This window comes from Sesamum indicum, linkage group LG8 (assembly GCF_026168435.1).
Source record: "Sesamum indicum cultivar Baizhima isolate 11 linkage group LG8, ASM2616843v1, whole genome shotgun sequence".
In the NCBI taxonomy this organism is placed as follows: Eukaryota; Viridiplantae; Streptophyta; class Magnoliopsida; order Lamiales; family Pedaliaceae; genus Sesamum; species Sesamum indicum.
The window spans coordinates 17,398,082-17,413,835 of NC_142664.1; the positions used below are offsets into that span (position 1 = coordinate 17,398,082).

Sequence of the window (15,754 nt, forward strand, 5' to 3'; positions counted from 1 at the left end):
GAGCTGGTGGGCTAGAAATGTGTGATATATATATATATATATATTATATACTGGTTTATGATATGAAAAGAAGAAATAGTGTGTGTAAATCGAACAAACTGATAAATCATATCATTTTCATTCCCCATATTTTGATGAATAAAATGTTAGGTCGCAACAAACATAGCTAGCTACAACAATTAAAGAAAAATCGTATCAAAGTATATTCTCAACTTGTGTCACTGCAGTCCCACCAACATGTTAGTATGTCAACTCCAGATGTTACTAGATCAAAGCATAATGAACTAGGCACCACAATTTTATAATACACCAATATAAAATGACAAGTTCTATATTGTCAGTGAGGTTCAAATTCAAGCGATCAATTGAATATTTAACCACTAGGGCGCCATTTTTATGGTTTCTTTCATTCCTATATGTATATATCACAAATATACAGTATCTTTGTATATGTTGGACAGAAGATTTGAAGTGAATATGTATGTGCTGATGTTAATGTAAAGGATTTGCATGTGCAACAAAAATTGGGCATTAAATCTGGCCCTGTGGTGCATTTACTAAGAGCACGTTTTGCATTTAGTGAAGGTTGTAGGCGCATTTCGCGCAAGACACGCTTACCTATTCCATTTCTCATAAGTAGCACCATTCAATATTATTGTCTTCATCTTCTACGTTTAACATAATTAATTATTCACCTCCCTATTTCTGATTAATCCAGTTACAGTTCCACGTATACATGTACAAGCTATATTATGTGTTTATAATTTTTTATGCAACTAGCGATTCAATCGATATTCTATTGTAGCAAGTATTATCCATTACGGTCTCGTTTGAGTCACAAATGATGTGATTGTAGTTTAGTGGTGAGAATTCTCCGTTGTGACCTAATAGTGACTAATACTACATGCATTTGGGGTTGTATGTGGGAACAAGACCACGTGTCCCTCCAAACCCTTTTTCTGGGAGCTAATGATGTAGAAAGCATCTCATAATAGTTGCAGACAAAAAACTGCTCAAAGTCTCATCTTCATAACAAGAGGCTCATACAAAGCCATACTTACGAAGCCAAAATAGATAACGTCTCGCGCAATAGAATATCGATCGAGTACTAAACTAGCTACATTAATTTTATAATAGAAATCCTTACATCATTAGAGTTTTTGTTATGTGTCTATTAAGTAAATCCTTGTACAAGTATTTATAGGTATGGACGAGAAAGTCACCAAAGAGGAAAAGCTACATAATTATAATATTAATATTCGATAAACATCACCAAAACTTGTAAGACTATTTTTTCCCCTTGAAAATATTCCCACCATAATTATTGGAAGTGGATGATGTTTGTACTTCGACCGGGACCCAGCATTAATGGTATTCAATTTTTCTTTTTTTCAGAGAGAAAGAAATGAAGAAATCAACATTATGTTTGGCTTCATTTTTTGGCCATCTTCGAGATGGCTCAAAATCGAAGCAATGTTTGACATTCAATATTTTGTCAATTTTTGTCTTGTTTCTAGGTATTTTGTGGGAGTGAGTTGGGGACAAAATAAAAATTTCTCTCTTCATTTACAAATAAATTATATACATTTTTATACATATATATAAAAAAGACATGATTTGATAATAAACAATACTTTTTGTCTCCTCACTACCCAACATCAAATATACCAAACTTATTTTATATGATCTCCAAAAACAAATCCAAACATACACACTATCTCTAACTTATTTTTATTTATCTTTATTTTTCTCTTTTTATCTCCACAAAATACCCAAAAACAAGTTAAAAATAAAATCAAACATTATGCAACTGTTCGCTGTGTGGTTACATACAACAATTATATTAATCGTATTAACAGTGAAGTCATGATTAATTTCATTAATTTTTCCCTAACTATTACATTATTAATGATTTTAACAATTTTCATATATAAAAAGGTTACAACTTACATCCTTTATTTCTCTTCCTCTGACAAGAAAGCGAACATTTGTAATGCACAAAAATTACTTGATATAAAATTAGACACATATTGAACAGCACCATAACTTGAATATATGTTGAACAACGCATTCATGTGTCTAGTTATATATATATATATAGAGAGAGAGAGAGAACACGGTGTAGGACACGTTTATAACTTTTTTGATAATTTTAAAAAAGTTTTGGGTTATCTTTTACAAAGAAAAAAACATTCTTTAGGATAAATAAAAAAAAATTAATTTACTTTTCTCGAACTAAAAATTTTGGGATGAATTAATAAAAAAAATGAGAGATGATCATGATCATTTACCTAAGTTGAATGATTAAAAATAACTCAATTCGTCTTTTTTTTTAAAAAAAAAAAGTTGATTATGTATATTTTAGAAGCCATATATTCTTGTTAACAATTTAGATACAGGACATGCATGTTTATTTAATGTTTTATCTTGATATTTTATATATTAAATATTTTAATTTTACAAAAAATTAAAAATATATGATATACGTGTTGTGTCGTGTACTTATATATTTTTCATGTCATCGTATTGATATGGTGTTTGGTGTGTGATTAGATTTTCTGTAAGAATAATGAGGGAAGGAATGGTAGTAAGAATGGGTATTAGTTTAATCATAATAATAATTTGGATGTGGGAATCAGACGGGACAGCCCCTACACAAAACAATTACTGTCCTTAATCTTCATTTGTAAGGGAATGAAGTATACACAAACACACTGATATCAGCGGAAAACAAAAAAACAAAAAACGTAGTGAAAATCCCAACCAATGTGACAAACGGATAATCACACCTTTTTCTATCCAAACTATAACGTAACGCCCTTCAAACTTTCGTCCTAACAATTAAAATTTGCACTTTCCAACCCAAGTCAAAAAGGTGGTATTAATTAATACAATGAATACCAGATACCAAAAAGCATTAATCAATATCAAGATAAAAGTTTGACAATATGAGTCAATCAGAGAATTACTCTGTTTGACTTTCTCAGATTTCTATAATTTTTATTAAAGATTACATGCATGCATCATATATCATTGTCATTAAGGGAATTAATATATACGTATATATATATATGTGATTAATCATGTGTATTTATGGTATTCAATGTATGTATAATTCTTGATAATTAATTAATCCTCATATAAATTAACGTACATGTACTCAACACCAGAATTATCTTATGTTTTATCTCATGTAATGCCAATTCAAATGTATAAGTAAGGATTATTCTTTAAATTATATATGCGAAAAAAAATTGACATAATTTATTTTTAATATTTTGATCTTATCCAAGAATGTATGTAGTTTTTTGTTTTTTATTAGAAAATGTGAAATACATATGTGATGAAAACCCAATCCTAATTTATAATAAGCAAGATTATGTACATTTTTAATTTCATATGACAAGGGATAAACACTTTTAATTCTCTATTTTATGAAAATTTTAAAATAATTCAAAAATAGAGAAATTTGACACATTTAAATATATACTTAACAGGATTTTCAAAATTGGAGAGTGGAGCGGGCAGAGAGCGTCTTCTAAAATTGAAAAAAATTGACGTGTCCATTAATTGTATAAACAACAAAGTTAATGGACATGTGCATTGCATGTGCTTTTTTTTTTTTTTTTGACAATACTTGAATATGGAATTAAATATATTGAAATGATCAATTTTGGACTATTTTAAAAATCTCTTAGTTGAATTTTTTTTGTAAGATTAAAAATGTAATTTGGCGGTTAAAATAAAATACTACAATTATGTAAACAAATGGAAACATATGAAAACCCTAGATACGTATACGTTGCCGCTTCTTGACTTTCAACGCCCCCATTTATTCCCTGCAACCACCACCTCTTCCGATTACAGTAATATTTTTATATTTTCATCACTCTCACGTACGTATACAACTTTACTACAACTCATCTCTTCTATTCTTATTTTATCATTATATATAATATCAAGAAACCTCAAAAGAGAAAAACAACAACTCCGCCCCCTCCCCTCAACCCCTCGAAAATTGCAGACTGTGATCAGAAACAACCCATCTCTCTCTCTCTCTCTCTCTCTCTCTCTCTCTCTCTCTCTCTCTCTCTCTCTGTTTGTGTGTGCTGTTCAGTTCTGCACCACCCACACCCACACCCTCGTGCATTAATCTCTCTCTCTCTCTTGAAGATCATTCCGATATAAGCCCGCCATTCGCTCCTTTCAGTGCTCTCTTTGCTTCACATCTGAGGGGAATTTGGATTGTACATGAGTGGAGAACAAGCATTCTAGGCTTTAATGCATACTTGTAAGGAAAAGGTATGGAACTGCACTCTCCACCATAATTCACTTTATATTTATGTCTCTTTCCGTTTTGCCTACAAACTTGCACGCGTTTTCCCTTTTGTTTCTCTTTCTGATTTTTCCTCATCAGTAAACAACCTTCCACGATTGTTTGATGTATATTTATACTCAAATAGACATTTTTTGTTTTTTTATTTTCATTTTGGCTTGCTGATTAATAAAAAGTGATAATTAACAGAAGTAAGTGAAGAGAGAGGCTATAAGAGGAGGACTTGAGGTTGCATATGATAAAGCTTAGTGGAGGGTTTCATTATTGAGTTACTGGAAAACCAGCGGAAGAACAACATAGTTTTCTGCAAATCATGGGTTCATCAAACAGACACTGGCCTAGCATGTTCAAATCCAAGCCCAGCAACAGTACTACACATCATCAATGGCAGCATGACTTAAATAACTCCTCCTCTCACATCTCAACTGGTTCTCAAAGAAACCCTTATACACCAGGTATATATATTTATAATCACGCAATTCTAATTCCAAATGAATTAAATTGCATCTGAATCACACCACTGAATATATCCTAAGAAGATTGTACTTCATTATAGTATGTAAGTCTAATTGATTTTATAATGATGACCAATAGTGGGTGGATGTGAAGAGAGAACTCCGGAGCCGAAACCAAGATGGAATCCCAGACCAGAGCAAATACGAATTCTTGAAGCCATCTTTAATTCTGGAATGGTGAATCCTCCCAGGGATGAGATAAGGAAGATTAGGGCTCAGTTACAGGAGTATGGCCAAGTTGGAGATGCCAATGTTTTCTACTGGTTCCAAAACCGAAAATCGAGAAGCAAACACAAGCAGCGCCAACTTCAAAACAACAAATCCCAACAACCTCCACATACCACATCAGCTCCGCCGATCACCACCAGTGTTTCCGCCGCCGCCCTTGTTGCTCCTCCAACTTCTTCATCGTCCTCTTCTGATAAATCATCTCCCAATAGTTCAAATGGAAAACCCTTTTCTATGGGCTCCTCAACCGCTGTGGTTCAAGACTTGTTGAATTCTCCGACTGCTTCAGTGAACCAACACTTTTTCCAAGCTTCAAGTGATTTCTTAACCGAACCCTTCTTTTTCCCTGTGCAACAAAACTCTGGAGGATCAACTTCTTCTGCAGCTGCTTTAACCCATTGCTTTCCAGATGTATCCTGTGTTGCTGATCATAGTGTTGGAAGTATTTCACTAGGTGAACTGATGCTGATGAGTCAAGGCCCTTCTAAGAAGTCTGAAGATGACAAGATGAAACTCCAGCAGCAGATTTCTTGCGCTGTAACTGATACACCAATCTCGGCTGGCCCTAACATTTTTCCTCCATCTCTCTATGTCTCATCACCTACCAATCATGTTCTCCAAGGTATTTGCTCAAAACCTTACTTCTTGTATGATTTCTTCCGTTTATCTTCCTTGTTAACTAATTAAAAAATTAAGTACTTAAAAAACCAAGTACCCGGGCCAATATATTAATATTAACATCCAGTTTTCTACAATTATAATCAAAATCACAGCATCCGTTTCTGTGAAAGTGCACCTACCGGAAGATGAGTTCTTTTGGATGAAATTAACCATTCTTGTTCATTCCATATAATTTCCTCATGCATGTGTAAGTGTAAGTAAGTGATTCATAGAAGTGACTGATGATAGTCTCTCTTTCTGGCATTTGATACGTTACTAATGTAATTTATGTCATATTTGGAAAAGAGACAAGGATGGATCTGTCTTAGGCCCTGTGTTCCGTATGTGCTTTAGCACGTCTGCATGGAATCGACTTGTCTTGTAAAACAGCAAATGGGATGATGAGGGCCCCCTTTGTTTTCGTTATCAAGACTCCAACTTCTTATTTTCGCCTTTTATTATTTGAAATTCACATTTTATTTATTCTATTATTTATTAATTAATAATAATATGGAATACATTTTTTAATTAGTTCTATCATTTCCATATCTATCTAACACATAGATTTGATGGCCCAAATCAATATATATATATATGTTTAATATTTTCCAACAAATTAATAATAAACTATATCTTGAAAATGCTGGAAAGCTACTAAATAGCATAAGAATAGAAACTGCAAAAAGTACCAAACAAACTCTCAGAGAGATCATCGGGATGTAAATTTGATATGCGCGTGCAGCTGGTGCAAGTTCAGGTTTAGTGGAATCGGGGCCCCCAAAATCAACAGTGTTCATCAACGATGTATGTTTTGAGGTTGCAGTGGGACCTTTCAACGTTAAAGAAGCATTTGGTGATGATGCAGTTCTGATACAGTCCTCCGGGCAGCCAGTTCTCACAAATGAGTGGGGTGTTACTCTGCAGCCCCTCCAGCATGGTGCTTTCTACTACCTTGTTCGGGCATTCACACCATCACCAGATGACAGGACCATTGACTTGGTAACTAAAATCAATTCCCTATTTCATTTTTCTTTTCCGGTCCCCCCCCCCCCCCTTTTTCCAAAATTTTGAGTTGGGCATATATATACATTTTAGAGTAATAGTGGTATTCTGCTTCATCGTAGCATCAATTAACTGACGATTGATGTTTTCTGGTGTGTTTCACACAGATTTAGAAGAATTGAGGATGTTGAAGAGGAGGGCCGTCAGCTGTCTATTTCTAGTTTGTAACTTTTGTTGTTTGTTTTTATCATGTTACGACTATGTAACCATATTTAGGCACTACTTGAGGACATTATGTTTTGATCAATGCTGTAGACCGTATGTGTTTGCTAATTTACAGTTCTTTCGAATCAACAGTTAGTACAAAAATTGGAAAATTCTAGCTATTGGTAATTGTTGTAATTAATGATAAGAAGCATGTCGTGATTTAATCCTCGAGTCATGTGAACTAGTCAAGTTTACTATGAACACATCCAAAGATTTAATTAATTTAGTTTCAGACAACAAAAGAATTATTCGACTAGTTATCTAGGGAAGACAGCTCAACCATTTTAGGCTTAATTTCCATTGTTATGAGAATGAAATTTCGTATGGTTTTGGAACTACAACACGATCTACCTATATATTAGTTATCTGTTCCAACTTGCTTTTCCTAGCTATTTATATTCTAATTCCATGGAGATCATAAGAGCTGATTGAAGGATGACATCAAGCCAAATCAAGACTACTGTTTGAAGGACGCAGTGAATTGTCATTCCAGACAAGAATCACGGCTTTGTCAGTTCCTTGCCAAAATGGCCACGAAAACAGTTTGATTGACGGTTGAGTGAGTTTGAAACGTCAACTGCCTGCAAGAACTCCTTTCCATGAAACATCAGCTTGATAGTAATCATCACCAAAATGACTTCACACAAAACAAGACTCAGTTTCAACTGCTACCCCACAGGGATTGAATGAGACAACGCTGAAATCAATTTCTCTACTTTTTGGATGTATTCTCAGAGTTTCAGGCTTTATAATTACAACACAACAAGAAAGATACGGGGTAACACTTTGTGTACTAAATTGACATTAATGTAAACGAAAGTAAGTCTGATAGAAAATCTTTAACAGTCGTCGTACCAATTGGACATGGCAGATGGAAGTACACTAACTGAAGAAGAAATGGGCTTGAAGAAAAATTTATTATTTTTGTCAAAATGAATGCAAAGTTGTTATAGGAGCAGATTTCATTCGCATGATTTTACCAAAAGTCGAAGAATTTCTTACCAATGTAAGCACTCGACAATAACCAAGATTTGGAACTCTTAGACCCAAACCCAAGTTTCCGCTCAAATGGGCCAAGCCCAGAATACAATAGAAAGACTCAGCATGACCCAGTTTCACAGTTTAATACCCGGTTTCGTATTCGAGTATGGAGCTGGACCGTCAACAGATCCCTGAAAATGTGGAGGGAAAAAGAATCAAACAACCAAAGCATTCATTCTTCCGAGGAAAAAAAACCATTCATTCTTCCAAAAAACAAACACAGAATTCCTTATTCCTACAAAGCAGATGAGCAACAAGAACCATCGCAATAATATGTAATAACAGTAATCCGACAAATAAATAAGATTAGAATACGGAGAAGATCACAACAGAGAAATGGGAGCATACAGAGCGGATGAGGATTACGATTACCTGTTCAAGGTGGTGCTCATTGGTGATTCCGGCGTCGGAAAATCCAACCTTTTGTCTCGGTTCACGAAAAACGAGTTCAGCCAGGAGTCCAAATCCACGATCGGGGTTGAGTTCGCGACGCGTTCCATTCAAGTTGACGACAAGATTGTCAAAGCCCAGATTTGGGATACCGCCGGCCAAGAAAGGTAATCAGTCCCTTGCATTTACCATTCGCCCAATTCTGTTCTTCCTTCTTTACTAGAGCCGAAGATCTTATACAGTTTGATAAATAAGCCTGGATTCTGCGGAAGAACGGAAATCAAAATATGTGAGAACCCATGATTTTGTATTCATGCTCTTCTTATCTTTGCCCTCCGAATTCTTGTTGCCAATGTAATTTGATGGGGTTGATCTTCACCATCTCAGCCTGTGTCGTGGTCTGTTTAATACGTTATTTCCTTTGAAGATTCTTTCCAAATACTATGTATTGCTTTTTTCAAGAATGATGGTGAAGGACGAATGAAAAAGGGCGGCTGTGGTATGATGAGCTGATGTTTTTGTGTAAAGGAAATTTGGTGTAGGAGATTAAATTGATACATTTTAGGCCATGACTGCATTCAATGTTTCTGTTTTGTGACATAAACGCGTGAAATATGATCTATCATCCATACCCTTGTTAACTTCAAGATAACCTTTATGTTACGAAATGTTGAAGCTCTGCTGAAATAACAGGAAGAGAAAACATCTGAGAAATCTCCAACTCATGCTCATTCACAAATGTATGATTTTCTTTCAAATTGAAGGTACCGTGCAATCACAAGTGCCTACTACAGAGGAGCGGTTGGCGCTCTACTCGTCTACGATGTAACACGTAACGTGACATTTGAAAACGTAGAAAGATGGCTTAAGGAGCTGCGAGGCCACACGGACTCAAACATCGTCATCATGATGGTAGGAAACAAAGCTGACCTGCGACACCTGCGAGCCGTTCCCACGGACAAAGCAAAATCATTTGCAGAAAATGAGCGCACGTTTTTCATGGAAACTTCAGCTCTGGAAGCTCTGAATGTTGAGAATGCCTTCACAGAAGTGTTGACACAAATCTACCACGTGGTGAGCAGGAAGGCTCTGGACATAGGGGATGACCCGTCGGCTCTGCCCAAGGGGCAAACTATTAATATCGGAAGCAAAGACGATGTATCAGCCGTGAAGAACAGTGGGTGCTGCTCAGGCTAACTAACACAAGAAGAAGAAGAAGAAGAAGAAGAAGAAACCATAGAGTTTGGTGTGAAGGAATTCATTGACCAACTTGGAAGGTGTATAGTGGGAAGCTATTGATTTGTTTGTTGTTGAGTCATATTAACAAAATGAGAAATAGATTCTTCTATACTTTTGACTGCAAAAATAGATGGAAGAAGATTTATACACTCTATATATATAATTAAAGAGAAGATGAAGTTTTAGTTAAGTGAAATTGTGGCCTCATCTCTTGGTTAGTTGATGCTCCTCTCCTGCTTTCCTCTCCTTTATAAGCTTTTAAAATATGTATTTTCTAAGCTTAGCTCTGCTCTGCGATGATCATCATCCTATAATTTATACTACACCCTCCTTCTATCTCTCTGCCTCTATAAACTTTACTTCATTCTTTATCAAATTCCACTACATATATAGTAACATATCACCCTAACTTACTGCCCTTTGCATTTATGAATAAGTTCACCGCAATTTCAACTATTCTGCTTATTTCAAGCCAATTTGTTTGCTTTCCAGGTTATCATAACTTAGACTCCAAAATTCAATGTCATACTCATATCAACTGTGAGTTGTTGGATCAGTATATAATAACACGCCCAAATTATTTACACTCAAGAAACATTTAAGGAAAAAAATACATTGCAGATTCCACTCTAGACATTGAAGGATCATTACATTTATATTATTTGATATAACATACATCATTCTTGTTTTTTTTATGTAATCACCCCTTACAGGTGAAAATAAGAATGATTTGTGTAATTTTTTTTTGGGGGAGGAGGGGAGGGGGGCTTTGAAGGCGTCCAGATGTGCATTGCCGTCGCCCAGGCCCCTTGCCCCCTCCGCCCCTCTCCAAGGCGGCGGTGTGGAGACAGAGTGTGGTGGTGGGGGTGGAGGCAGGGGGTAGAAGGGTGGAGAGGGGGGTGGGGGTCAATTTTTTTTTATTAAATTTGTATGGTTTTCATTTTTATGATTTAAAATATTTTATAATATTATAACCTAATTTTTTATAATTTTACGTATATATATTTTTAAATCATTGATATATTTTAAAATGGGTAAAATTATATATACACATTCAGAGATAACGTGCCACAATAGCTAGTATATAATATAAATAAAATTTTATTTTTATACAATTTGACACTTTTTTTCATGTAATATGTGGTAGAGGAGAAATAAAAAAAAATGTTTGATCAATAAAAAATTCAAATAAAAAAACATTTTATTTTTTCCACATAATTGCTTATATGGCAGGGTTTTTTTTTTCACTTAAACGCTTAGGTGGCAATTAATTTTAAAAAAAAAAAAAAAGTCAGCAAAAACCACCAAATAAAAATCTTAAATTTTGTCCATGTAAGCAAACTCCGGCCAAATTTAAAAAATTCAGTGGTTGGAGTCTTACAATACAAAAAATAAAATTAATTTCAAAATACTTTTTGCCACCCCAATATTTAAAATCCTTTTTTTGATACCTCCTAATATATGGGAAAATAAATACAATTAAACCCAGCATTTACCATTACTTGAGGGTGCATGTACACACTCTTGTTCTTTAAAATCATGTGTAAGCCAAATGGTAGTGCAAGTGAAAATTAGTAGAAATTTCTTCTTTTTTTTTTTTGGGTATGATTTTGCCCAACCCTCCCACTGCTTTGAGTTGAAAGTGCCAAGAATTTAATATGCCAACATAAATTGACTTTTAGAGTAGAAATTGCAAATTTTTTTTCATTTCAGAGTGTAAAATGCCTATTGAATTGTTTTCAGGGTGCAAAATGTAATTTAGCCATAAAAAGTTAAAAAATGGCCTTGTTTGGTTTCATTTTATGATGCTCATTTTAATTATATACTGTGTGTGTGAAATTAGCATAGATCCCATATGCTTGGATTTCGATACTGAATTTGGGGAAACGAATAAAAGAACTTAAAGAACGAAACTCGCAAAATAATACGTTTCGATGCTCAAGTTAGTAAAAAATTTAAAAGATAATAAGCATAAAAAGAAGTAAATCGTAATTAAAAATTGAAGAGTGATAAACGAATTTATAAGAGAAAATCGTGTTCAAAATGCAAAGAGAGTGCAAAAATGAGAATTGACAGCAAGAGTTCCAGCTGGAAGGTATTCCCGCTTGGGAATCAAACATGTATTTATAGGGGGTATCTTCCATTGATAGAAGACTGCACGTGCTTCCTATTCTTGAGCTGAATGGATAGAGGTTGTTATGATAAGCTGCACTCCATTCTTATCTTTTGTTGATATGGGGGTGTCTTCCTTTTATATTTATAGGGATCTTTTACTGATGAAAACTACTAATCTGCAGGGAGTACTCCTTATCCAAGAATCTGAGTCTTTGAGGGAGCCACCCTCAACACGTGTCTTCCATGCTGATTAGAAGGTAAACTTGGTTGTTCAGGTGTATGCCACGTGTGTCACATGAGATCATTTAAATATGGGTTTTAGATTGATTGTCGATGGTTGGCCACATTTTTTGGCTAGGTCCTTAAATATTTTGGGTAATCACCCCCTTCTTGGGCTATTGGATGGTGTTCGAGAAGCCTTGGGCCCTTTTGCTCTTCTTTGGGCCATATGCATTATATACTATTTTAAATTATGAGGTGATATAATTATATAGGATTAAACCATTCAATCATATTTTTTTCCATACAAAAAATTATTACAAAATATCACATCTTTCGTATTAAAAACTACCATAAAATATTTTAATTCAAATACATTTTCATTCTATGGTATATTTTCATATAAAGGACTATTGCAAAGCAATCTAATCCAAACACATTTTTTTTATTGTATTGCGTATTTTCATACAAAAAACTTTTCCAAATCACTCTAATTTAAACACATTATCATTCATATTCATCACTTTCTGTAACAAGACATATTAATTCAAATATATTGTTATTTTTCAATCAAATTTTAATACAAAAATTGAAAGAAAACCAAACAAGTCCTGCATTTGTTGACCCACCGAACCCAAAAAGATTATTCTTGCACTTGAGGTCACCAAAATTCAAACCCAAAGGTCAAAAAACTTGAGCTTAAATCAAAGCTTCCAATTCATATGTTCCCACAATACACAAATGTATTAATAGAATACATTGCCATCATCATCATACCTATATGACCCCCTTTTTTTTTAAGACTAAATTATTTATAAATATTTTTTTATTATTTAAAAAATTATAAATATTCTTTTAAAACTAATGATTATCTAATAAATACTTCTTACAATGGGTTGTTACAAGAGGATAGTTGTTAGACGATCGCTAATTTTAAAAAAATATTTATAATTTTTTAATTAATAAAGAGATATTGTAATTATAACAAATATATTATAATATACACTTTTTATTAAATACATACTAAAAAAAGAATCCAACAAAGGCACACAATTGAGAAAAGGGGGATGAATGAAGACTCAAGAGTTAAAGAGAATATACTATATGTATATTCTAGTATTAAAAGAAAACATTAAAGGCTGTGGAAATGACGTGGCAACAACTCCTCCAAGCTGGCATCATACGTGGCATCAGATAACATGGTGTGGCTGCCTTTAATCGTATGTATGGAATGGGGAAGAGCGTGGCCATCTCAAAATTGGCGCGGGCGCGCAGGCGCCAAGCACACATCATCATCCAACCAACCAAAACCTTCCACGTGGACGCGGAGAAAGAAGATTACTGGCTAGCTTTTACGATACGTAGATATATACGCTCTTTGCTTTCCTCTCCAATCAACAACTCTTCGTCCGACAAATTCTTTTTCCTTCCAATTCGTTGCTGTAACAATTAGTTTTATAGGTTCTTGTCTGAGGGCTGAGACCATAATTTTCAGGCTCCTCGGCGGAACAAATTCTTTGTGTTTTGTATTGATTGATGCGTGCGCTTTGATTGTTAATTTTGTATACGTTTTCGGAAGGAAAAATAATGGATTCCGCTGCCGTGGTTCTGAAGCAACCCCTGCGTATTTCATCTTCTTGCTACTCTGCCTCTCCTTCGAAAGAATTGAGGACCTTCTCCGAATCAGTTATGGTGGGGCGGAGGAGGCCCAGACCTGGAATCCTGTCGTCTGGGTTTTGTGATCAAGGTCATTTGCAGTATTACAATTCTAATTCTGGGCCTTCGTCGTCTCGGGGGATGACGATGATGACTGTAATGAGTGGAAAGCAAGACAAGACCACAACGGAGAAGGCCCCGAAGAAGATGAAGAAGAAGAAGCAGTTGAAATTGCTCAAGGGGCTTTCCAGGGATTTGTCCACCTTTTCTCAGATGGGTTTTGGATTGGATTCTGATGTCGCTTTGCTTGATCAGGTCAAGGGCAATATGATCTCGGTATGGACCCAAATCCTTGTCATTCTTTGTGCATTCTCTTGATTTTGGTTCTTGGACTTATTCTGATTGATACGAGCATATTGAAATCAGAAAATTGGTGATCGCTTATCCAGGATGCTCTAATTAACTCTTAATTTATCAAGATTTTGCCTATGCCCTAACAGAAATCTTTATTGGCAACTGAATATGTAGTTTTACCATAAATTAAATCATGGATTGCTTCCCTCCCTGAAGTGTGCTATTGGTAATCGAAATTTCATGATCAATTATTAATCATCAGGAAAACAAGTGTTTGCTCCTACTGATTATAATAAAATATGATTTCTGTTTGAGGCAGTCTTTCTGTATCTGCCATTATTTTCCCCGGCTAGTTTATAGCCATCTGAAAGACTTTTTGTGGTCCCTTCTGAATGAAGTATCTGATTAATTGATGGACTATATATGTGCAGGAAGCCGCAGAACTTTTATTAGAGCAGCTTCAGAAGCTGAGGGCGGATGAGAAGAAACTGAAGAGGAAGATGAAAGAAGAAAAAGCAAGGTTAAAGGCTGCCAATAAGCAAAGCGCTCATATGGATTGTGAGAGGTCTTCTAGTTCTTCGTCGGAATCAAGTGACAGTGAATGTGGAGAGGTGATCGACATGACCGATCTTAAACGTGCACAGGCAAAGCAAAGTATCATGCAACAAGTTATTGAGGAGGCAACATCATCGTATTCTACTCCAGTTATGCCATTAGAATCCAATGTCTCAGAAGCGAGGCTAGTAGTGCCCGTCTTTCCAAGCATCACAATACCTGAGGAGTCGCAGCTTAGATCTCCACACAATGTAGAGAATGAGTGCTGCTCTGGAACCAGTAGCAGCTTTATAAACACCGGTAATTTAGTGGAAGAGAATGTAAGTAGCCCAAGTTGCTCCAAGAAAATAGAGGTATGCATGGGTGGGAAATGCAAGAAATCAGGTGCTGGAGCGCTGCTGGAGGAATTTCAGAGGGTTGTTGGGATTGAAGGTGCAGTTTCAGGTTGCAAATGCATGGGCAAGTGCAGGGATGGACCCAACGTTAAGGTATTACGTGGATTTGATGGAGGGGTTGCAGATGCAGATGCCGCTGTTAGGGCTCCGGCCAATTCCTTGTGCATTGGTGTGGGTTTGGAGGATGTGAACATGATTGTTGCCAATTTCCTTGGTGAAAATCATAATCAACTTGGCCTTGCTGCTGCTTCGTAGAAGTAGCGTCCAATCTGTTGATTGTTTTTTCAGTGATCAAATGTATAGTTTTGCTTGGTATTTGTTTCTTTATAGGAGGAACCGCCAATTTGCTACTTTGTGCTATAATTGGAATTCTTGATCTTAAAAATTCAGCCTTTGTGTAAATTCATTCATTGCCATCTGAACTTATAGACATTATCAACCCATGCAATTAAACTATTCAATTCAAATTATTATTGGTCCGAAATTGACATACTGAAACTAAGGTGATTCACGTGTTAAAATTCAAAGGTTCCAATACAATAATCCAAATTGAAATATAATGAAATGAAGGTGATTCACGTTGGTACACCCTCGCCCAGTCCAAGTAAGTTTTTCTAGATGCTCATGAGGGCATGCTGTAAGATCGACCATACCAAAAAACATACTATGGTGATTGCTGGAAAAACAGCAATTCAAGCTGCTAAAGCTTCATGCTCCGAACTGAAACCATAAATCAAGTCGATCACACGCCATTCCAAGGAATGAGTAGAACCTTAACCACA

General features: G+C 35.3%; 3 protein-coding genes across 4 annotated transcripts; all 3 read left to right on the plus strand.

Annotated features, from left to right (window-relative positions):
* The first annotated feature begins 3,988 nt into the window (after positions 1 to 3,988).
* LOC105167874 (WUSCHEL-related homeobox 9) lies at positions 3,989 to 7,123 on the plus strand. Of its 2 annotated transcripts, none has more exons than XM_020695859.2 (5): positions 3,989 to 4,302; positions 4,526 to 4,791; positions 4,931 to 5,701; positions 6,563 to 6,738; positions 6,909 to 7,123. In XM_020695859.2, exons 2-5 carry the CDS (start codon positions 4,650 to 4,652, stop codon positions 6,912 to 6,914), a joined length of 1,095 nt encoding a protein of 364 aa, XP_020551518.1. In that variant the 5' UTR covers positions 3,989 to 4,302; positions 4,526 to 4,649; the 3' UTR covers positions 6,915 to 7,123. The 2 variants fall into 2 exon arrangements, with proteins under 2 accessions (XP_020551518.1, XP_011086022.1); XM_011087720.3 differs by having other exon boundaries at positions 3,990 to 4,302; positions 6,482 to 6,738.
* A 1,121-nt stretch (positions 7,124 to 8,244) lies between these two features.
* Positions 8,245 to 9,917, plus strand: LOC105167875 (ras-related protein RABA1f). Its single transcript, XM_011087721.3, has 2 exons — positions 8,245 to 8,606; positions 9,204 to 9,917. Exons 1-2 carry the CDS (start codon positions 8,386 to 8,388, stop codon positions 9,634 to 9,636), a joined length of 654 nt encoding a protein of 217 aa, XP_011086023.1. The 5' UTR covers positions 8,245 to 8,385; the 3' UTR covers positions 9,637 to 9,917.
* A 3,478-nt stretch (positions 9,918 to 13,395) lies between these two features.
* Positions 13,396 to 15,361, plus strand: DGAT3 (diacylglycerol acyltransferase). Its single transcript, XM_011087722.3, has 2 exons — positions 13,396 to 14,004; positions 14,454 to 15,361. The coding sequence occupies exons 1-2, from the start codon at positions 13,600 to 13,602 to the stop codon at positions 15,225 to 15,227; spliced, it is 1,179 nt and encodes a 392-aa protein (XP_011086024.1). The 5' UTR covers positions 13,396 to 13,599; the 3' UTR covers positions 15,228 to 15,361.
* Positions 15,362 to 15,754: the final 393 nt, after the last annotated feature.

What these genes read in the sequence shown, in the direction of transcription:
- LOC105167875 (XM_011087721.3), top strand. Translation starts at nt 8,386, where the DNA reads ATGGGAGCATACAGAGCGGATGAGGATTACGATTACCTGTTCAAGGTG. An exon ending in GATACCGCCGGCCAAGAAAG is followed by an intron (nt 8,607 to 9,203) that starts GTAATCAGTCCC and finishes TTCAAATTGAAG; the next exon opens with GTACCGTGCAATCACAAGTG.
- LOC105167874 (XM_011087720.3), top strand. Translation starts at nt 4,650, where the DNA reads ATGGGTTCATCAAACAGACACTGGCCTAGCATGTTCAAATCCAAGCCC. An exon ending in AAGAAACCCTTATACACCAG is followed by an intron (nt 4,792 to 4,930) that starts GTATATATATTT and finishes GATGACCAATAG; the next exon opens with TGGGTGGATGTGAAGAGAGA. An exon ending in TACCAATCATGTTCTCCAAG is followed by an intron (nt 5,702 to 6,481) that starts GTATTTGCTCAA and finishes ATGCGCGTGCAG; the next exon opens with CTGGTGCAAGTTCAGGTTTA.
- DGAT3 (XM_011087722.3), top strand. Translation starts at nt 13,600, where the DNA reads ATGGATTCCGCTGCCGTGGTTCTGAAGCAACCCCTGCGTATTTCATCT. An exon ending in TCAAGGGCAATATGATCTCG is followed by an intron (nt 14,005 to 14,453) that starts GTATGGACCCAA and finishes ATATATGTGCAG; the next exon opens with GAAGCCGCAGAACTTTTATT.